Source organism: Pteronotus mesoamericanus, unplaced genomic scaffold (genome assembly GCF_021234165.1).
Source record: "Pteronotus mesoamericanus isolate MK-2021 breed Mesoamerican mustached bat unplaced genomic scaffold, CSHL_Meso_final contig_657, whole genome shotgun sequence".
NCBI lineage: Eukaryota > Metazoa > Chordata > Mammalia > Chiroptera > Mormoopidae > Pteronotus > Pteronotus mesoamericanus.
Genome location: NW_026555229.1, coordinates 13,090,249 through 13,113,599, shown reverse-complemented (window position 1 = coordinate 13,113,599; position 23,351 = coordinate 13,090,249). Strand labels below are relative to the sequence as shown.

The following is a 23,351-nucleotide window of genomic DNA, read 5'->3' as shown; positions in this document are numbered from 1 at the left end:
TGAGCATTTTCCTGGTCTTGCCAAGTCTGCTTACAAAAGCAGACATTGAGGAATTACTCAGCATTAAGAAAGAACTAAATGGTAATGTAATAGCAAATTTTTACCCTTATTGATAATGTATATGACGGCTTCTGCTCCCAAGGTGTCATACAGGGGGACAGCCACCATGGAGTACGTGTAACAAGCTAACTCGGAGATGATCCACTGTATGGAGAGAAGTTCAGATAAGGACTAGAACATACTTTGAACAGGAAAAGCATTAGTCATTTAGCCAACAAATTCTTTTGTGGTTATTTTGCATTAAAACAAAATCTCTGTGGGACAGCAGGGACTACCACTGTTAATGCTACCAAGTACAGTTAAACAAAGGAGATAAGATAGGCACAGAGACGACCATAATACAAAGGTGGGCCAGGGTACAAAGGTGAAGTGTGATACATTCTAGCCAAAGAGGCACCGAGGGCCTTAGGGAGATGTAAGGGGGCAGAGGTCGCTTTCAGAGGTGGAGTATAGCCTACCTGGGGCTGCTTTGCTGAGCTCGATAGGAATTGGGTGGGTCTATGAAGGACTGGTGAGATTGGGTTGTGGAGGTGGAGCCTGAGGAGGCATTCGGGGCGGGGGTGGGGAGGGCATACAAAAGTAGGTGAGCGTGACATCAATATGTTTATATCAGGAAGCGTGAAGAGTGACAGAAAATGAGACTGTGTTATGGGTGGAATTGCAGCCTTAACTCCCAATGCCATGAATTTTGGACATAGGGCCCTTAAAGAGGTAATTCAGGTTAAATGAGTTCATAGGGTGGTGTCCTAATCTAATGTGACTTGTGTCCTAAGGTAGAGGAAGAAACACCAGGATGACAGAGAAAAAGTCAAGTGAAGACACAGTGAGAAGCCAGCCAATGGCAAGCAAAAGAGAAAGTCCCCAGGAGAAACCAAACTGGCTGAAACCTTGATCTTGGAGTTCCAGCTGCCACAACTGTGAGAAAATATATTTCCGTTGTTTAAACCACCAGTTTCTGGTATTTTGTTATGGCAGTCCGTGCAGACCAATTCACTAGGTTTGGTTTTAATTTCCTAAACTAGAGTCGAAGAGATGTCTTCTCACTGAAGCTGGGTGTAACAGATTAATTGCAATCATCTTAATGTCTAAAATATGCTTTCAATGGTCAGTCTCAGTAGAAAATGGATGCATTGGTTTACTTCAGGCACAACATGCAAGTTACAATTCTGATATGAATACATCCTTTTCTAGAACATCCTCAAGCTCTTATTGGCCACTCCCTTTTAGCTTCTTTGTTTTCCTCATGCAACAAACAGAGTGACTTAAAATGACTGTTACTGGTCTGGGAAATAAGAGAAATCTAGTCATCTAGCTAAGAGCACTATACATTCAACCAGGAATTAAGGAGGCCCTGAGTTGTCATTCACTCAAGGGGAAGAATATTTAGAGAACATGAGATCTTTAAGTAGCTTTGGTAAGTCACGAACAAGTGTTAGGATTTAAAGTGTCTAAACTTAGACCTGACTCATTTGCTTGAGTTAACTTCAACATGGTTACCTCTGGTCTATTCTGGGAAAAGATGCCAACAAAATATTCTTGTGATGCCTTATGTCCTTTATGTAAGAGACAGGAGCCCAGGTACTCTGCTCGATCAGACACCTACAAAAAAGACAGAAAGGAGGGAAGGAAAAACAGCAGTCAAGACCCAAAGGGACCAAATTAGCTCAGGATATCATATAAGCAATTTTTCCCAGACAGGGGCCTGACTTACCTGTTTGTAGGAGAGCCATTTGTAAGGTTGGTTTGGCTTTCTATATCCCAAGCAAGGCCCATTGTCTGAAAACATAACATTAAAAGAAAATCAGCTCCATTTGCAAATTCTGTGGGCCAGATAAGGTAAAGGGGAGTTAGAAAGAAACAAGACACAAAAGATAAATCTAGTTAGAATGTGAACTTCTCTTTTGTGCCAAGGAAATTCAAAGGCAGTGAGTACTCAGTTCTCAAAGGCAGAGAAAGTCTTACAAACCACAATGGAAACGTTTAGGAAATTCTGCAGAACAGAGGTGGCTCAGTTTTGGAATATGTGACCTCCATGGTAACAGGCATTCAAAGAAAGCAAGAATATGGACTAACCCACATAATATGAACAAGTAAAAGCCCACAAGCAAACACAGCCTGAATTGGATAACCTTGGACTGAGTATCCCTATAACAAAAAAGAAAGAAAGAAAGAAAGAAAGAAAGAAAGAAAGAAAGAAAGAAAGAAAGAAAGAAAGAAAGAAAGAAAGAAAATGTATTCTCAAAAAAAAAAAGGAAAAAAATCAAAATATGAGTTGCCAATAATCTTGTCACATAAATACTATTGTTAATACCGATATTCTGTTCATAGTTCCTTTGCACAGTGCTATAGGGTTATGACATATATATCAATTTATCCTGCTTCCTTTCCTTGTTTGATATAAACATACCCATGTTAGTTATTCTCTGTAGAGATTTCAGTGGCCTTATTATGGCCTATGGACAAAGGGCTTTAGTATAATTGGCTTAACTCTCATTGTGGATATTTAGGTTATTTCCAAGTTTGACACCATAACTAATGCTATGGTAAATATTTTCAAGTTTAGAACATTTTCTTAGAATAGAGTCCCTAAAATGAAATAACTGAGCTGGGAGGTGGGGGTCGTTGGAATGGTTCAGGTTTTTGTTTTGTTTGTTTGCTTTTAAAGATTTATTTATTTTTAGACAGAGGGGAAGGGAGGGAGAAAGAGAGGGAGAGAAACATAGATGGGTGGTTGCCTCTCACACACCCCCTACTGGGGACCTGGCCCACAACCCAGGCATTGTGCCCTGACTGGGAATCAAACCAGTGACCCTTGGTTCACAGGCCAGCACTCAATCCACTGAGCCACACTCGCCAGGGCCTGGCACTGGTTTTTGATACCTAGCACCACATTGCTTAACAAGACCCCTTGTGACAATTTCCTTTTCTCCCACCAGGAACATATCAAGTCATTGACATTGAATACTATCTTTTTAAACATGACTTGTGGCCTGATAGGTTTAAACAATTATTACTTTAGTTGACGTTTTTTTTAACAGCTAGTAAAGTGGGACCTTCCCCTTGCTTGTGCAATTTCATATACTCTCATCTATTCAGGTACTTTGCCTGTTTGCAGGAGTGTCTCCTGAAATACCAAGGCTCATTGGAACTGAAAGGACACATACTTGTGCACACACACGCAGCTCCACACACCACATATATTTCCCTTCTATATTTTTATAATTGTGTCCTACATTTGACAGTAAAAGAATTAAGCTTCTGAACATCTGAGCTACTCAGTCTTACTGAAATTAAAATCAGTGCAGGGACAACGACTTGTTAAACAGTCGTCTCAGCCACAGAAGCATGGAGGCTATGATAGGAGGCTAAGAGAGAAGTCTAAATGGCTGAGAAGCCAACATGAGACCAAGTTATAAATAGAAAAGTAGAAGGGAAGGGAATTTCACATTGAGGCTCCAGCCAAATTTCTGAGAGGACTTTGGGTCCTGCTAAAAGGAAACATTCAGAGAAAGGGTTACTAGGAATTCAGAGGTAAACATGTAAACTTTCTGACTGAGTGACAGAGGAAAAAGGAAAGAAAGCAGGAAAGAGATAGCTGCTCTGATTAAAAAGGTATACAAAATAAATGAGGAGGCAGTCCACAGGAAACGTTAGTACTTTTTCTTCCTGCTGAAACAACTGCATAAAAGCTCAAGAAGTCAAGTCTCAGACTGTAATTTTCCATGAAGTCAGGCAAGTCCTGTCCTACGACGTGCTCATAGCCCCTGCTCCTGCCCAGAGTGTGTGCCTTGATAGTCTAGCAGTGAGCTGGTACTGATGTTAATTACTAGTGATAGCTACTGATTGTGGAATGCTTACTCCATGCTAGGCACACTCACTCATGTGACCTTTGCAACTGTTGTTATCCCCATGGGACAGAGAGTCAAAAAGTCCTGGGACAGCTTCTTCAGGCTCACTCGGTAAGTGGCAGAGCTGATGAATGTGGAAAAAACCATACTGCATCTCCCTAATTTTCACTTCCCTATAGGTGAAAATTCTAGCAGAGGCCCAGGGTCAAGTAACAAGTCAAATAATTGGCCCAAAGGGGCACCAACTCAGGTCTCATTAAAATCTGTGCCCTAATCAGCTTTAGCCTGATTAGCCAAAGTCCTGATCAGGCAAGAGCCTAGTCTTTGATTAACTTACACAACTGGGATCAACTTGGCAAAATTGCTACCTAGGTTAAGTAGAGTTGAAACGATGGCATGATGATCCCTCCCTTCAATCAAGCTTTGTTAAAAATTCAGATTCTTAGGTCTCATCTGGAATTTTGATTCAGTTTAACAAGGGAAGCCAGAGAATCCATATTTTAAACATTACCCACAGGCGACTCATAACATAGACCAGCTACTGGGTAGGGGTTAAAAGTAGATACTGGGACTGGTGTATTCAACCCCAGTTGGGATCAGAAGTGTCATTTTTGTTTGGAAATAGCCAGGCCAGATTTCTCCTGTCTGGTGACCTAAGAAGTAAATTTAACTTTATCTGTTTAGTTTTACTATAGCATTGGGAAAACAAAACAAAACAAAACAAAACAGCCCTCTAAATGAAGTATCTTACATAACATTTTCTAGTTCTGCCACCTTCAGAATGTTCCTGAGCCTCAGAGTCTCTGTTTTCTCATTTTAAAAAATGATAGTAACTAATCCCTGAGGTTTAGGGAAGATTAGAAGGTAGTATAACAACAGTATCTATTGCATAGTTAGCACTTGACAGGAGTTGGCTATTAAATAGTATTGTAGTCATAGTTAAAGGCAGAAGGAAGGGAGGGATAAGAAGTCACATAGGCAAAAACCTATGCCTGAACATAATGTTACCCCAAAGAAAAAAGATACAGGAAGAGCTGTAAGCCAATAGATTTTGAAAGGAAACTAGCACACCTAGCGTAGTGTTCAATGATAAGAGATATAAGTACTGAGGCTTGATATGTTCCAAGTGAACCTACCAAAACCCACATGGTGCTGTTGCAAAGAAAGTCCAAAAGATAATTGTTTTTTGAGAAACTAAGAGTAGCAACCTGGGCCAGTAGTATGGTATTAGGGTCAGGACAAGGTAAGAAAGCCTAAATGCTAATTCTGGTTCAGATTCTGCATCTGGGGAATTGCATTTATAAAAAACATGTTCCTAAACAAATGTGATGTACTAATGAACCAGTGAATTAATCAAAATACTTTCCTACACATTATTGTCATCTATTTAACAACAACTTGGTAGGGAAGTTCTTATGTTAAGAGTAAACAGTAATCTCAGCCATGGAGGTTGTGGTATGAAGCTAAGGAACAAGACTAAATGGCTGAAAAGCCAAAGTGAGACCAAGTTATAAATAGAAAGGCAGAAGGGAAAGGAACTTGACATAGAGCCTCTAGCCAAGTTTCTGAGAGGACTTCAGGTCCTGCCAAAAGGAAGCATTCAGGGAAAGGGCTACTAGGAATTCAGAGGTAAGTATGTAAACTTCCAGACTAAGTGACAGGAAAAAGGCAAGAAAGCAGGAAAGAGATAGCTGCTCTGTGTTAAGTGAGGGACAGAGTCAGGGAGGCAAAGTGGTTTGCACAAGATCACACAGCTGGAAATGGAAGAACTGGGTTTCAAACCCAAGGCTGTCCTACACTGTTTCCTGAGGCTGTGATTTTCCGATTCCTGCATCCATCCCAACACTGCTAATGTCCCCTCCATTTTGTATATTAGAATTCTACCCAGACCACCACTGGGTTTTCAGAAGAGAGACAGGGAAGCAACGCTATAGAACAAGACCCCATATTGGTCTTCCTACAGGCAAGGTGAGACTGCCCCACTTACCAGACACAGCAAGTCCTCTTTGGAATGATTCATACATCGTCTTGGCATCTGAGAAGTAGTAACTTAGCAGGTCATTGTTCCCCTGGCAAACAGCCCTCCGTGCTCCTCCCTAAGACACAAGGTCAAGTTTAGATCAAGCCTGACGTCTTTTCTCATCCTTTCCAAACCCTTATGCATTGTATTGAATAGGATGTAAATGCTGACCATTGAGGTCACAAGAATTACCTTTCTATCCTATTCAATCCATTTTTTAAATCTCAAACTGGAAGTATCTTTATATCATAGAAACCCAGAGCCAGTCACAGTTATGTTTTTTGGCAATCTCCCCCACCACTCTAAACACACGCGCGCACACACACACACACACACACACACACACACACACGCACGAGAGAGAGAGAGAGAAAACATTATAGTTTATCCTTTAAAAATTCATATCAAGTCTATTCCAGGCACTGTGCAAATACTGTAGATGTAAAAGAAGCTAAGGCAAAATTGCTCACCATGAACACCTCATAAGTGAAAGTTTTGTAATGGAGGTGGGATAAGAAGGGAAAATATGCAAACATAATACTATGATGTACATGCTGAAATAAAACATATGTTTTGGGAGACTAATGAAGCAACAAGTTCTGTACTAAGTAGAAAGGCTGCAGAGCAAAAATGATATTTTAGTAGAGACTTTGAGGATAAGCAAACATTGACTAAAATCATATGGATTGGTACAGGGGAGGGAAAGAATAGTTTGGAGTGAAGGAACAGCCTGAATAAAGGCACAGAGGCCAGAAAACACATTGCAGACTGGTGGACAGCTAGAGAACAGGGTGTTTGAAAAAGAGGGAGTAGGAAGGGACATGTCTGCTAGAAATGTCTGCTGGAACTACAGGATCAGGGCCTCATGTGGATATTGGAGCTGCAATGGAGCTACAGGCATAGTCCAGGCCTCATGAAAATGAGTCTAGAAAGAAATAGGCATGGATTAAATAAGGATACAAAAGGCGGCATGAAAGTAACACATGAAATTATAACAAGAGATCTGACTTGTCTAGGGCATCAGGGAAGATTCCGAGGAGATGTTGCATGAAGATGTCAAAAATAAAGTTCCTTGTTTAGTAAAGGAAGATAGGGTCTGTCTTCATAGATGGGCTGAGGAAGAAGGAAGAATGAAAAGTGATTCAGACTCAACTTTAAGCAGCTGGTTAAGAAGAGATAGATATAACTAAGATAGAGCAGGAAGGGAAATGGGAAAGGGTATGATACTCACTTGTGTGCGCACGCATATGTGCATGTATGTGTAGGGAGAAGATATGCAACAGAGAATGGTTGACCTTGAGGGACTTGAGTGTCACTGAGGTGGACTGGAAATCAGGGGAGAGGTAAGAACTAGAGAGTCAGATTTTGGTGTCATAGCCTTTTAGTTATATTTCAAGTCATAGGAAAGGAAGGGTTTTCTCAGATGTGAGGAATTAAAGCAGGGATTGGCTCACATCTGACCTGAACCTGCTTTTCCAAATACAGTATTATTGGAACAGAGCCATGCTAATTCATTTACATGTTGTCTGGTGCTTTCACGCTACAGCAGTAGAGTTGAGTAGCTGGCAACAGAGCCCTCATGGCCTGCACAGGCTGAACTGCCTGGCCTTTACAAAACATGTTTGCCAACCCCTGCTTTAGAGAAATCAAGAGATAGTGAGGCTGAAACTCTAGGATGAGGAGAGGAAACCACCTAAGTGGCAAAGGGGGACTGTCTTAGAATTAGAAAGAAATTATGAAAGGCAAAAGGAGAAGTTTTAAGAAAGAAGTCTTAAGTCAATTGAGTGGGAGGCTGAAAGAGGATCATTGAATTTGAAAGTTAGATTATGAGTGACCAAGAGAAGTTAGGGGAGATGATAGTAGTGAAGGCCTGATCTCAGTGGGTTGCAGCTCAAATGAGGACATCAACAAACAGACTACTCTTACAGAACTCTGCTGGGAAAAGGAAGGGGCGAAAGGAGATGGCGGTCTGAAGCAGCAAGATGGGCAGGAGGGGACAATGCAACGAAGGAGATACAGACGCACCAGAAAAAAAGAACAGGTAGTGAACAGTGCAGTTAACTTGGAATAGGATTCCCAAGTAGGCAAAGGAAGTTCAGTAAAAGATCAGAAGGGGGTTAGTTTTACAAAGGAACAGAAATGCTTTTTTTTTTTCCTTTGAAAAGCATTGAAGATGAAACATGATGAAGAGAACATTCTTAAAGCTTTCCCTTTGCTCAGAGATATCAGAAGTTGTGTGATTTGCTGAAAGTTGGGAAATTGGTAGGAAAAGGTCAGCTTCTGCCTGTTTTAAGAATGAACAGTAATTCAAAGCTGGAATTTAACTCAATAACTTATTTACGATTTTCAGACATTGGGTATCTCAATAAAAATATTCTCTTGCCCCCAAAGTTCTGACTCTATCATCTAGATTAGCGAGTTTCAACCCTTTTCACCTCATGGCACATATCAACTACTTACTAAAATTCTGCAGCAAAAAAAAATATATATTTTTTGCTGACCTGACAAAAAAAAAAAGAAAGTATAATTTTGATTCATTCACACCAGAGGGCTAATGTTGTGTTGACCACTGTCATTTTTTAATTTCAAAATTTAAGAGAAAAGAAGTCAGTGCCCTTGCCTAAATAGTCAGGTATTGTGTGTTAAACCAAAAAAAGAAAGAAAATTCTTGCTACACACTGGTTGAAAATCACTGATCTAGATCATAGGTTGGCAAACTTTTCCTGTAAATGGGTAGATAGTAAATAGACTTGGTGGAACATATATGACCTATCCCTCTTTTTTATTTTTATTTTTTGTTTTTACATATCCCTTTAGAAATGTAAAATCCATTCTTAGCTTGCTATCCCCATCCAAAAAAAAAAAAAAAAGGTAGATTTTTCCTGTGGGTTGTAGTTTGACATCCCTGACCTAGATTACTGGCATCATAAGACCTAATTGTGGTTTCATTTTTATTATAAAGGAAAATGTGCCATCAGTAGGAAGTTTAGACTTGTAGATTTTCTGTTGATTACAAACCTAAAAGGCTTACTTTTCATGCTACACCTCATCCCCTTCAAGAGTTATCCCAAGGTCTTCAATTACATACAGTTTGTGTTTGACCAATGTTGACAAACTTTAAAAAGGTAATTGGTAGGTTACCTCAATTCCCACTGACTGGTTGTCCAGGTCAATAGCAGGCAAGACAGGGTAAGGTTTGTTCATCAGCCACAGGAAGATGGCAGCTCCAAAGATCAGGAGGCAGATCAGTGCCGGGGTTGGAAGTGGGGAAAACAAGAAGTTAAAGATGAAAAGCATCTTGGTGAATAGCAGCAGGAAATTTAGGCCTTAAAAAAAAAGAGAGAGAGAAGGAAACAAAAAGTTAGTAGAAATGGTTGTATCTTTTTCTTCAACAGTTCTAGATTTACAGAAGGCAACATGCACAAACCCATATACACACAGCTTCTAATCCTCCAAGTAGCCAGTGTTCGGCCTCTCTAGTAGCAGAATTTCTCCCACGTTTACCTTAGCAATGTTGAAAATAATAGAATGCTTTCTACCCACAACCGCTACTTGATTGCCCTCCCACAAGGTAGAAAGGATCAAAGGAAACAAGTTAATCATTTCCCAGACAATTTTGAGAAATGACTGTCCTTTTATTTCTGGTCCACAAAGCCTAGAAGAAGCCCTTCTGGACCCACCAGAAGCTGGTAGTCAGAGGAGGGTGCTCCAGAGAGCTTCTCCCTGCCCAGGCAGACGGAGAGTCAGGAAGGACTCTTCGGGCTGAATTTCTCTAGTATAAACCAAACAGAAAAGGGAGCCTCTACAGAGGCGACGCCACAGATTTTAGAAATCAAGTGTTCTGCATGAAGGACATTCCATGTAGGCTGGATATGACTTGCTCATTGCTTTCTCTTTTTTAAAGCATCAAGAATGGCTCAGAGATCAACAGCATCACAACTTGCTATGTCCAATGTCATCTTCTCCAGGAAATCTGGAGGAACAATTTTTATTGGAGGCAACATGAATCAGGTATGCAGAAAGGGTGCTGGAGGATGAGCCTAAAACATGACAGATCTGTATGGAAGATTTCAGCCAGGATGCAATCTCAAGTAACAAGAGTAACAAAGGCTTCTCCCAACACAGCTTTTATTGAGCACTGACTATATATATTTGTCCAAGCCCTGGGCTTGTAACAAAGTGAAATGCTCTATCTCTGACTCCATCTTGTTCAAGCCTTCCTTGTTTCCATGGCCTTCAGACTAATAGCCCCTGCTTTGCCTTGAATATAGACATGGTAATTATTAGAGGAATTCTGCTTGTAACTTGAGATTTCAAAAACAGCCCCTCCCATTTTTCCTTCCCTTGACATAAAAGAAGCCTGAACTCTGTACTTTCTTTTTTTTTTATTTTAAAGATTTTATTTATTTATTTTTAGTGGGAGGGGAAGGAGGAAGAAAGAGAGGGGAAGAAACACCAATGTGTGGTTGCCTCTCACTTGCCCCTTCACTGGAGTCCTGGCCTATAACACAGGTATGTGCCCTGATGGGGAATCAAACCAGTGGTGCTTTGGTTCACAGGCTGGCACTCAATCCACTGAGCTACACCAGCCAGGGCTGTACTTGCTTAAGATGGATTGGGAGAAGCACTGGATTTTCCATCTTCTCAGTTGGTACTGTCTCATCAATAAACCTTTCCTTATTCCAAACTCTGACATTTTGAGTATTGCACCACAGACTTTGGACCAAAACCAGAATGAGTTGTTTATATGAATTATCTAACTTAAATTTACAAATGTCATGAAGTAGCATTTTATAGATAAGAGCATAGAAGTTCCCAAGGGTAAAGTGGGAACTTCTTGTCTAAGTTCACTTACTATTTCCATTGCTGCTTCCCCGTTAAAATCTAAAAAGCCCACAACTCAGGATTTTCTTATAGAGACTAGCCATCAAGTTCAAGCAGACTCAGTTTGCCTGGCACCTTATAGGTGACAGCAAAAGAAGTTCGTAATTTGTATTCTTCAAAGTTTCCTGCAATGCCTTATGGAAAAATATTTCAGAGATGAGGCCAAACATTCGCATTCAAAGTCAAAAGAACAAAGCAAGCCCAATAAAAAGTTTTATTGGATCAAGATCAGCCACCCTTAGAACTGTGGCTCAGCTGCCATCAGCTGCCATCCAGAACTTTTTTCCATCAGGGAATACACGTCATTGCATGAAAACCATGGCTATAAAACTTAGGAATTTTGTGTGGGAGCAAGAGCAGCCCCAAGAAACCCTGAGTCACTCATCTTTTTTTTTTTTTGTCCCCTGATTGCTTATCCCCTGAATTTGGAGTCGTCCCTCTTTATTTTATGGAGGAAAACGGAATTTCCAGAGACTAGTATGACTGTCTCCAACTCCTTGGTGTTTTCCGTGTTGCATTTGGGGGAAGAAAGAAGACAAAGCAGGGCCCCACAGGGGCTAGCTAGCTTCTGGGACAACGGGTGCTATTGTGACTACCTGCCAGGATTCTAAGAGCAGGGATTTTTTGAATCCAGCCTTACCTGGACTTGTCTGGTGAAGGAACACTCCAGGAGGCAGAACCTGTTCAAGAGTCAGCCATACAGAACTTGTTCCTGAGGCCAGCCACCCCAACCCAGGGAAAATGGAAGTTTGTGAAATTGACAGAGCAGAGAGCAGTGCTAAAGGGAGGAAAAGCCTGCTTTGTGCTTGCCTATCCTGCCTGCTGTCAAACCACCCTGCTCCCCCAGCCTGGGACACAGCCGCCAGTCTGGTATCTTACTCTCTAGGATTCTTCTCTCTGCTCCAATGCCACCATCGAATTAAGAGATTCTTACTGAACCCCGCTTCACAGCTGTGGGAGCAACTTGTTGCCCTGAGGACTTTGCCCTCTTTGTACAGATGGCAGATTTGATGGGAGACTTTGCAAACAACAGCTTTAAAAGAGGGTCTAAAGGTGAAATTTATGTTAATTGTAGCAGTATGGGGTAGGAGGAAAAGGGGGAGCAAATAGGCTGGCAGGTAACACAAGGGGGCAGGGAGAGAGAGAGAGGGAGAGAGAGAGAGGCAGAACCTGTTGTCAAACTTGACTGATTGTTACCATGTAGTGATGTGAGCCTGGGGTCACCAAATGGTCAGATTTTTTTTTTCTCCCTAGAAAACTTGGATCACTGGATTTTTATCAACCTCAGTTAACTATTGGCTCAGTTAGTGTCTAGTTTGGAATTGACGAAACAAATCTGATTTAACTTGGACTATGGTCTGTCAATGAGCACTTCTTTCAAACAGACTTCATTTATAACATCCACAAATAGAATGAGACTAGGCACTTGATTACAAACAAGGGAGATATTGATGAATGCCAAGACCACAGTTTCATGACAATGAAAGTACCTTGCCTGCCCTGGATTGAAGAAGGCACTCCAGGATATATCTACAATGTCAACTGAAATACCTTAACTTATTTCCCTATTACTGACCAATTCAAACAGGACATGTGCAAAATTTCAGATGGTCCCTCCCTGACTCCCGACTTGTTCAAAAATTAGGGTAAAATTTGAGTAACATATAACTAATGATTTTTAAATGGACAATTTAGCAACATTCAGTTCATTCACAATGTTGTGCAACCATTGCCTCTAGTTAGTTCCAAAACATTTTCGTCACCCCAAAAAGGAAATCCTGTACTCAGTACGCAGCCACTGCCCATTCTCTTTCCCTTCAGACTCTGGAAACCTCAAGTTTACTTTCTGTTTCTATTGATTTACTAATGCTAAGTATTTCATATAAATGGAATCATATAATGTGTGACATTTTGTGTGTGACTTCTTTCACTCAGCATAATATTTTCAAGATTTATCCATGGTATTGTGTTGGTTCTTCATCCCTTCTTATGGCTGAAAAAAAAATCCAATTTTTTTATGTACTTGTTGGCCATTTGCATTTCTTCTGTAATTAAATATCTGTTCCAGTCCTTCGCCCATTTTTAAATTGGGCTGCTTGTCTTTTTGTTGTTGAGTTGTAAGAAATCTTTCTATATTCTGGATACTAGACACTTAGAAAAAATGATTCACCAATACTTTCACCCATTCTTCTGTCTTTTCACTATATTGAGAGTCTTCTTTCTAATGCACAAAACACACACATTTTTAACCTTACAATGTTACCTATCACTAGAGAGGATTTGTGCCCATGCCCTCCAACTGTCATTGTAAATGGGAGAAACTGAGGGTCTGGGAGAATGTGAGAACTTCCAGTTGGGTCTCACCATTACTGGACTGGGAAGCTCTGGCAAGCATTCCAACCTTAGAATCTGTTAACACTTACACATGTGCTCAAGTAAATGAGGGGAAAAAGCCACCATTGTTTTGCCATGTGTCATGTGTTACTCAAATTACAATTTTGTTCCAGCACTTAATGGCATCTCCTGCAAATTGTTGGTGTAGTGGCGCTTCCTCTTCACTTTCTGTCACTACTCATTGGGAAAATGTAGGGTAGGGGGAAATGCAATAGTGGTTAAAAAAAGAAAGAGGAAAGAGAGTTGCGTGATGCTGTATGTGGGAGCTTCTCTTCAGGTTATTTAAACATAGCTGAGAAAGCCACAGTGCACATCAGCGTGCCCCAAGTGGAAAGCTTCTTCCACTTCCTGATGTGGTTGTAGTGACATGCCTCTACCTCTACCCCAGGCTGCCCACTGGTCCTCAGCCATTGCTGAGGGGTTGCTGAACGAATGGACAGTTTTCTGGTTCTAGCCTGGTTAACTTGTCTGTTCTAATCCTCTTAGTTGACCCATGTTTCCCTTAGTAAAACTACCCCACCCTCGAACTCCCCAAACCTAGATCATCAAAAGTCATTCTGGACAATCTTGGGTTGGGTACTCCCACATCAATATTTCACCAAGGTAGTGGGTTAGGGATGATGGGTGGTGAAAAGAGTATGTTTCTAACACATGTCAAGGACCACTCAGGATCAGTCAAGTTCTCCAGGCTAGTAAAATCTACAGGATAAATCTTATCAAAGTATGTCATCTACAGTGGTAAGTGGGCAGAAAGTCCAGCCTAGAAATAAATAATTCTGTTACCCTGGGTTTCTGGAATTGAGAGGACAATAAAGCAAATTATCTTTTCTTTGAGGACTGAAGGACTAATTATTTTCTATGCAATAATGAGATGTAAAATGAAATTATATGTTTTTTTTTACTGCTCCCTAGAAAACTGCACACTCATTTGGACTTGATTGGTTTCTCTCTTCTCTTGCATGTATGGGCTTATTCTGTGGTGATAGAAAGCTCATTAAATAGGAGATCAGAGTCCCCAGGTTCTCACATCCAGTTAGTTAACACATTCTTCCATTCTGAGTTACTCTCTCTCGGAGACGATGTCACAAGTTTTCACAACTCATAATGCCTCCAAAGGGGGCCTGCGTGCTATTTAAGAGGTTGTATATGAAAGTTTTGGTTCATTTGTTGGACATTAAGTTGCTAACTCAGCCTCCATTGTTATTTTCCCTAAATCCCTGCCACCCCCAATTCAAGAGACAACCATCTAGGTCCTTAATCACATAGTCAATATTTCTAGACAAATTCCAAAGTAATGACAAATAGTTAATAGAACATTACAAACCAGGAGCTTTATGAGCATACTTGGAAGATCTGATAGCCTTTTCCTTAATATGCAATGAATGTAAATAAGTTATGCATTCTATTGCAAGGCCCCTTACTCAATTTCCCCAGAGCGCTGGAACTAAGCGCTTTTCTTACACCATTTCACTTTTCTGTATCAAATGCAATTTTTTATTACTAAAAAATAAAAGATAACATAATTTGAGAAAATAGTCAGATAGAAGCCTGATATGGAAAAACATTGGTTCCTAAGGATAGTAAATCTCATCCTTCATACTATTTAAAGTGATTCAAAGATCAGAAGGGCCAACATTCAGTTATATCTGAAATAAAAATTTTTTGTGATATTTCTCAATTAAAAAACAAAAACAACTTAGAGGGGAAGCTTAAAAACCCTGTTAGGAAATAAGAGGCAATTAAAAACCATGAATTAAACTCAGTGAGGTGGCCAGTTACCAAACTGGTAACCAGAAAGTCAAAAGCTTTCTTATATTTCATGAAAATAACTAACTTGAAAATAATAGAAAATATGCCATTCATCATAGTAGCTATGAGAATAAATATGTAAAACCTATAATAAAAATTATATCTGAAGGACGTAAGAAGCCTTGAAAAATGGAAAGACATGCCATAGTGAAGGAGTACTATCTCCCTAAGTGTATCTATATATTTAACGCAACCCTAATAAAAGCCAACTGGATTTTCTTAGGAACTAAAAAGTTAATTCTAAAGTTCACCCAGAAAAATAAAACTTACAAAAAGGAGTTAGAAAATTTTTGAAAAATAACAGGAAATGGGTAGTAGGCAGAAAGTTAAGTATAACAAATTGGCTTACTAGAGAGCTTTGTAAGCTTTCTATCAGTCATAAATAAACAAATCTATGTCACAAAATAATCTTGAAATACTCCAGTGGATCTATTATTATGTATTAAATTGCATTTCAAATCAAGATAGATTTTTTTCACTTTCATAACTGTATTGAGACAACTGCCTGGCCATTCAGAGAGAATACACAAAACTGATTACTGCCTTACTCCTACAACAAAAGTAAGTTCAAGATGGATCAAAGACTTAATATAAAATAATGAAAATCATAAGAATACAGGGAATAAAAAGACTGAGAGAAACTTTTTAATAATTTTGTATGGGAAAACCAAGACTGACCCATATTCTAGAAGCTATAAATAAAAATGTTGTCAAGTTTGATTATATAAAACTTTTTAAAATATTTGTTTTTCAAAAAAGACAGAGACAAAGTCAAAGATAAATTGGGAAAAATATCAAACATTCCAGACAGGCAAAAAGCTCATTTGCTCAAAAAAGAATGCTCAGAAGTCAATGAGAAGCAAAACACAACCTGGTCTAACCAAGGGCAGACGCCATGACCAGAAGTTCACAGCAAAGCAAGTTACTTAAAATTAGGAACATTTCATTTCACTTATAGTTTTAAAAAAATGCAAATTTAAATGAAATGTCTTTCTCCACCCATTAGATTACCCATGAAGAAACAGTGCAAAATGCGCTATTAATCATGGAAACAAAAATTAGGAGCAGCCTCCTTAGAGATGTGCCCATTGCCCTCTACCACAATTTAGGATGTATGCCTTTTGACTTAATGAATCTCCTAGTAATTTCCCCTGAAGAAAAATAGGAATTCAATCAAGGGTGTCACAAAAGGCTGTGCAAGGTACCGGTGAAGAATGTGGGCTCTGAGTCAGACTACTTGGGCTCAAACTCCACTTGGTTGTCATCTTTGTGACCTGGGTCAGCTAACCACTGTGTGATTTGTAATCTGTAAAATGGCAATATAATCCATCTCAGAAGGTTGTCACCATGATTAACAGGGTTAATGTCCCTGTAGAGTGCTTAAGAATAATGTCTGGTGCATAGTCTCAGGTATTAGCAATCCTGTTCATCATCATTAAATCTACAGATGTGTTTGTAATGTGGGCAACCAGGAGAGGCTTCCTTGACAGGAGAGTTGCCAAATCAGTCATAGCATTCCCACACAGTGGAACTCTCGGCCAGTATGAAAAAGAGTAAAGCAAATATGTATGTCCTGATAGGGAAAGTTGAAAGAAAACAAACAGAAAAAGAAAGCTCAAACAACGTGTATGCTTTTGTGTTGCTGAAAGTATAATCTTTCTAGGAAAAGACGGATGGAAGATGGAAAACCATGAATGGATTTTCCAGAAAGTTTTGAGTGTTTGATCACTCAGCCACAGATATTTAAGTGCTTGACTTTATAGGAGATCTCATTCTAGTAGTGCAAACCCTGCCCTCATGGGCTTGCATTTTACTGCAGAGTTTGACAGCAAGCCTGAACAATAATGAGATTATACAGCACTATGGAACCAAAAAATAGAGAAGGAGGATGGGGGCTTCAGCAGGGGTTTTTTGTTTTTTTGTTTTTTTAATCAGGGAGGTTAGTGCAGGTCTCATTGGGAAGGTGACACTTGCAAGTGTGTCCCACTTATCACTTAATCTCAGATATGCATGCTTTAAAAAATAAACCATAAACTGAACAACTCCAAATCATCCCGCCTTGGACTCTGGCAGCTGACTTAGGAAGTTCCACCCCCTGGGGGGATGGAGAACGGGTGGCATTTCATGCAAATACCTTTCAGAATATAGCCTCAGCCTTGTTTCTAAAAGTAGAGCTGGCCCGCCACCCAAGCTGAACTTGACCATGGCCTTTTCCCAGTGCTGGTGTCTTCTACAGAGCTCCTCAGCTGTGGAGCAAGCCACTACTACAGCAGCCCTGGGGTGGAGCATTTTTCATTAATTTTTTCAGCAGATAAAAAACCAGAGCAAAGGTCAAATCTCAGTCCCAGGACCAAAGGGGCCCAGAAAGGGCACATTTCAACATTCGTCTCACGTTGATGAGGAAAAGAGGCTGTGGCATAAGCACCTGACCTATGAGCCCGCTGATAACTTCCCAGCCACCTAGCAGTGCCCCATGCTAAGGCCTGCTTCCAGGAGCCTTCTCCACCAGTTGGCCATGTCACCAGGCACAGGTGGCTCTCCTCCTTGAGGGCCGGGTGCTCAGTGTGCTCCGCAACGCACATACCAGGGGATGGCCCCAGGCAGAGAAGAGAGGGCTCCTTTCATCTCCACAGGGTCATGCCGGGCAGGACAAGAAGACAGCATCCCCAAAGGAGATCCCTATTAAAACCCCCAAGCGTGGTCTCGTAGTCATTTGCACACCATGGACACATTTTGCGAGAGTGGAAATAATTAACACAGGGAAGTGATATGAAGCTCTTGCTTCTTGCTCTTCCTAGCCCAATTTCTAGGCTGCACTCAACAGTTCCAATTTGTAAGGTGGTTGGCAGAGAGAGGGTGAGGGTAGTCTTGGGACAGGTCCCCCTGGCCCACCAGCAAGCACTCCATAAATAAATTGTTAGGGTTTTGATGCATAGCCATTGGGAATATCTTTGCTGCCGAATTGCGCAGGTAAAGCTACAGGAACCAGAGCTCAGGAGGGCTGTGAGTCGTGGAGGAGGCAGCTTTCCTTGGATTTGGGTCTCAGGCTTCCTGTGACTCAGTGAACAACTTGGGCCATGAGCGGCTTCCAGGCAGAAGCTGCCAAACTGCCAGATTCACTCTGCCCAACACAGTGTCTGAGATACAGAGGGAACCCACTAAGTGCCAGCAAGTCTCTTTCCCCTTTCACTCACCATTGGCACAAGTTTAGAAAAAAGTAACTTTAGGGAAGGGAATCTGTTGAAGAAAGCAGGCAGCAGAATTCAATCCCGCAGGGATGTGATGTGCACCTATACTCACTGGGGGACAGAATCGGCTGAGCCCTCCTCCAAAATACCACAGCAGGGCCTTTATGCCATGGCAAGGGCAAGGCTAAGCAGCCTGACTTGACGAGGCCAAGGTTCACTCATTTGGCAAGCATTTGCATATTTGAGCACCTACCATATGCTAGGCAGTGTGCCCAGCATGGGGAAAGCACACTTAGGGTTCATAGTAGGAGATGAAGCCAGTTCCCCAGGCCGCAAACAAATGCTCTGTGGGATGGACCCCAGCTCTGAGAGCATCTGCTAGACTGGAGAAGTATGTGAGTGGCAAGAGATATATTTATATTTATTCTCTGCACTTTAGATTAACTTATAATTTACTTTAATTAAGGCCAAGAAAGATCTTAGACCTATTGTGTGCCCAGCACCATGCCATGTGCAGAAAGACAAACATTTAGAAGATATAGTCTCTGCCCTTTGGGGACTTAAGGGTCTATCGAACACTGAAAATGCTTAGAGAAGGATTCAGAGCGTGGGCCACAAGCTAATGCACTTGAAGAAGAGGGAGGTTAGAGTAGACTGAAGTAGGTGAAGGGAGAGGTATGGACCTCCAGACCCTCAAGGATGTGTGGTCCTTGATCCCCTGGACCTTACTGCCAATAGTCTCATTTCCAGGCTCAATCAAGGATGACGACCCCATCAGTGATGCCACTGGCTAATAAGCCCCCAGCTAGAAGTCCAGCCAGGGTCGCTGTCCCCAAACCATCCTTCTCAACCGTTGTCTGGGTCTCTGTGTCCACTTTTTCCATGGAGAGACCAGGCCCCACATTAGATCGGATGAACCTCAGTGGAAGGGAGCACGGGGATACCCAGATGCGGGGTGACAGCTAATATGGCTGGAGACACTAAAGTGGAACAAGCGGCACATTTGGGGAGATGAAAAGGTGAAGCGGTATTTTTGATGGAGGTAGGAGATCCATCTTTGGTTGAAAGGTAAATAAAGAAAAAGCCTCCAGGGAGGCTGAATGAGACAGTGTCTGGGGCCCAGTGTAGACACCATGTCACTGGAGTCATTTCAGTTCACAAACACCAGAGAGACTCGGGGTGCCAGGCTTTAACCAGCTAAGCTGCATGGTAGTTAATAGGAAAGCCCTCATTTGGTCAAATAACTCAGTCCATGAAGGTAGCATAGGATCATGGTTGAGCCACTCATTGATAGGGTGGTGACAGGAAATGACAAATCCAACTGGATTGCAGATTGACGTAGTCCACCTTGATCTACCATTAGGCTTCCCACAAATCACAGTCCTGCAGCCCTTGCATCCCCAAAGGTTTCCCAGGCCTGTTGCTGACCAAGTGATTTAAGAGAGAACTGAGGTAAGGAGAACCAGTATCAGAGGTCCACTGATCTGATAAGAGAGCCTGTAAAAAGATAGGCTGGACAAAGTGCTCTGTCCCTTTCACCCATGCCAAGATAAAGACAGGGTGATGCAAGAATTTGAGAAAGAGACTTCTCTATCTGGGCTTTCTGCATAATCAGCCTTCACACTACCTGGTTTAGCCAATGATCAGGAGTCACCAGATTCAATTTGCAAATAAGCTTTATCGCTATTAGTCTCATTTGCGGAGGCAACCTTTCAAGGCCATTGTCTTTTCAAGTACTGCTGCTTACTAGGTGCACGGCCCCATGCAGTTACTCAAAGCCACTGAGCTTACATTTCCCTCCACTGCATTTAAGAAGGGGCAAAGCGATAATCTCTCCTTCAAAGAAATAGTGTGTGGGTGAGCCTTCTGGTTCACTGTGGGTCACAGGGAAAGTCCTCAGCAGGCTAGCTCCCTTTCTCTTCCACGAGCAGTTTCTAACTCCATGTCCATATCAGATGTTCTATTCTGAGACAGCCCAAATGAGAAGAGATAATCATGGTCTTTGTAATGTAACTGTCTTTCAACTTACATGCAAAAGTCTTAACAACAACTCCTCATTTTTATTTAAACAGAGGATTTGAGCTCTATTTAAACAGAGCTCAGAGGGCATGGCACACATCTGAGCTCTGACCAACCCATCGCCCCTGACCCTACCCCACCCCTGCTTTCTCCTACAAGCCCTTCACGACCTCATAACTCTTACAGTAGAACGACCCATGAAAACCCGGAGAACTACTACCAGCTCCCCTGAGGAGTGGGGATACCATGTCCTGGTCATTACAGAACGAGGCCTGTCTGACCTTCCAAAACTCATGCATTTATTCAAAAAACATGAATTAAGTAAGAGCCCGGGAAATATCAGGCCAAGTGCCAGAGGGAAGAAGACGTGAGAGTCCATTTCAGACCTCAGGACACAGAGTCCTCCGGGGGGAGAAACGGGCCCAGCAGAGTTTACAGCACAGTGTGAAAAGAGCTGTGATGGAGGAACTCAGGGCAGCTAGGCTCACACCATCTTTGCAGGGCGGTGCACAAGAATCGCCCCACGCTAGATTCCAAACGACTGTCAGTACCTGGCTAGGCCACGAGGCAGATTGGGGCGGGCACTTCACTCCTTGTTTCTAAGTTACTGCCAAATCCTGGTTTGGAAATTTTCCTGTCTAGGGGTGGGAGGATTTCTTTGTTTGAGGTGCAAAGCACATAAAATTAACCACGTTAAACTGAACGGTTCAGTGGCACTTAGAATGCTCACAGTGTTGGGCAACCACCACGTCTATCTGTGTCCCAAGAACTTCTTCCTCACCGCAGCGAAACCCCGGACCCATTAAGCAGTTACTCCCATTCCTCTCTCCTTGCAATTTCTGGCAACCCCTAATCTGATTTCTGTCTTTCTGGATTTGGAGTGCAAGGGCTTCCAGAGGAGGATTTCTCCCAGTTTCTAATTCTTTGGCCCGTGCATTGTATTAGTACTTAACTAGGTTCACCAGAAACTGAGACTTAGCTTGCCTCCGGACCTAAATGAGCCAGAGTTCAAAGTCCAGTTCCAACCTCTTCATACTGTGTCCAGTTTCCTTTTTTCTAAGTCTCAGTTTCTCTACTTAAGAAACAAAGTTACCTACCTCCTAGGACTATTTTAAATATTTTTTTAAAAAGCCCCATAAAACAGTAAGGATGGCACTGCCCCATAGAACATATTCAATGAATGGTGGCTGTAATAATTGCAGTTCTAGAAAAATGTCAACCTGAAAAAGTCTCTAATAAGTATGTGAACTCAATATCTGCGCGGGTCACCATACATGAAAATCTTATTACAAATAAAATTTTCTCGGAATTCAGAAGGCAGGCTAACTCAATTCTACACATGAGTGGACAGAGCATGGTTTTAGCACCAGACTGACTGCAGCTTCGGTGTCTATTTGACAATCGGCCGCTTTGTGACCTTGAGAAAACTGCTGAAGCTCTCTGAGCCTCGTGACTCAACCACAAAATGGTGAAATCATCTACCTCAGAAGATTTTCTTAAGTAAATGTATGTACTATCAGCTGGAACTTAACTGGCTTCCTCTTCCCTCTCTCCATTCATTTCCTGACTCTGTTTCCCTGACCCCCTGCCTCCCTGTAGAACCTGTGGTTGCCCTGTGTATTTAGCACTTAAGTACTTGATGATACACGGATTATATTGTAGGCATTTTTGTCCTCAAAGGGCTGGAATATAGCACGGGAGAGAAGACTGTTTTAGGTTAGGATCTAAGTCAAATGCCTGGCTAGAACTTTCTGGATTATATATATATATAAATAAGTTGAAATGTGTTTTTAGGGGTATGCCTGCCTTGCATTTTGTCAGGGTCCTTACTGCCCGTGTCCTACTATGTCCTGTTTATTTCACTTGGCTATATGATGGGCCTGCCCTATAAGACATTTGTGACTTTTGTTTTATTTAGGTTTTTGTTCCTTTCATTCGGCCTAGCACACAAGTGATCCCTACCAATTTTTATACCATGTCTCTTCCAAGATCATTCTATATTCATCTCAAACACTGGTTAATTACAGGGACCCACCCCAGTGGAACCCCCGTGCTGGAATGTAGCAAAAGGGATCAAGCAAAACCAAGTAATTAATTACTTAACTAATTAATTACTAAACCAATTTTTTTACTTTTAAATTAAGTTTTACTTTATTATTTTTCAAGATTCTGCTTCTGTTAGAGATCACTTATCACTTTCATGCTGGAGCTACGGAGTTCATCCTTTTCAAACCACCAAAAGGGTTGCTACCCCCAGAAGCTAGTAAGCACTGATGTTGGCGTCCCTTCCTAATCCTCACTCCTTAATTGTCCTTGAACTTCATATTAGATCCGACTGTTGGTCTTGGCCCTTAAAACAGATCCAGCTTCATCAGAATCATTCCCTCAGTCAGCCATTCATCAGCTCCTCCCCAGGAAAGAGTCCCAAGTCCTCCATAAAGATTGAGAGCAACCCCCAGCCCGCAGGGGAGCTATGGCAGACGCTCAGATCCAGAAAAACAGGTCTCGGTTATGGTTCACCTCCCCCAAGAGAGGCAGGAGAAAGAAAATTGGATCCATGTCCCACATTCCTCCTTCCTCATTCCTCATAAGGAGGGGTTACAGGTGTCCCCCAGAGACCTAGGAGAGGAAGTGCTGACACGTGCTTGGGACCCAGTGAGCTCTAGAGTCACTGAGGCTGGTGTCAGGATACCTTCTCAGCCTCTGCCCCATGCTCACACAAAGCCCCTGGCTAAGTACCCCCCTCAGTTTGGTCCCCTTACCCTGTGAAGGGGGCCTCATCTCTCGGTGGTTCCAGTAAATGAGGCTTCCTGGCTCCGAGTCCTTCCTGGCACATGAGTCCCTGTTCTTCTTCCCTCACTCCTGCATCCTTCAGGGACAGGGTGGCTTCAGAGCATCCATGCAGGCAGATGGCCGGCTCCGAGGGCCCCAGGTCTGCCCAGCCCGCCCTGCCCGCCCTGCCTGAGTTAGGCCATGGCCCGGCTTCCTAGCGTGCTCGGGGACTTCACTTCCTGGTTTTTCTTTCACAACTGAAACTGGAAGCGTCTGACCAGGAGGAAGAAAGCCGCCAAATCTACTCTGGCTGATTTTCAAACGCTGTAACCCCAGCCCCCAAGGGCTGAAACAAAA

General features: G+C 42.0%; 1 protein-coding gene across 2 annotated transcripts in view; it reads right to left on the bottom strand.

The window, feature by feature from the left end:
* ACSL5 (acyl-CoA synthetase long chain family member 5) overlaps nt 1–23,351 on the bottom strand; it is a 41,161-nt gene that overhangs the window by 15,342 nt on the left and 2,468 nt on the right. The window contains exons 1-6 of one of the 2 annotated variants that reach the window (XM_054581515.1): nt 22,985–23,197; nt 9,070–9,254; nt 5,896–6,004; nt 1,772–1,836; nt 1,558–1,659; nt 105–204 (exon numbers count right to left, since the gene is read on the bottom strand). In XM_054581515.1, coding sequence (XP_054437490.1) covers nt 105–204; nt 1,558–1,659; nt 1,772–1,836; nt 5,896–6,004; nt 9,070–9,254; nt 22,985–23,003 — 580 coding nt within the window. In that variant the 5' untranslated portion in view covers nt 23,004–23,197. Of the gene's footprint in view, nt 1–104; nt 205–1,557; nt 1,660–1,771; nt 1,837–5,895; nt 6,005–9,069; nt 9,255–22,984; nt 23,198–23,351 lie in introns of those variants that run through there. The other variant, XM_054581516.1, reaches the window with a different exon arrangement.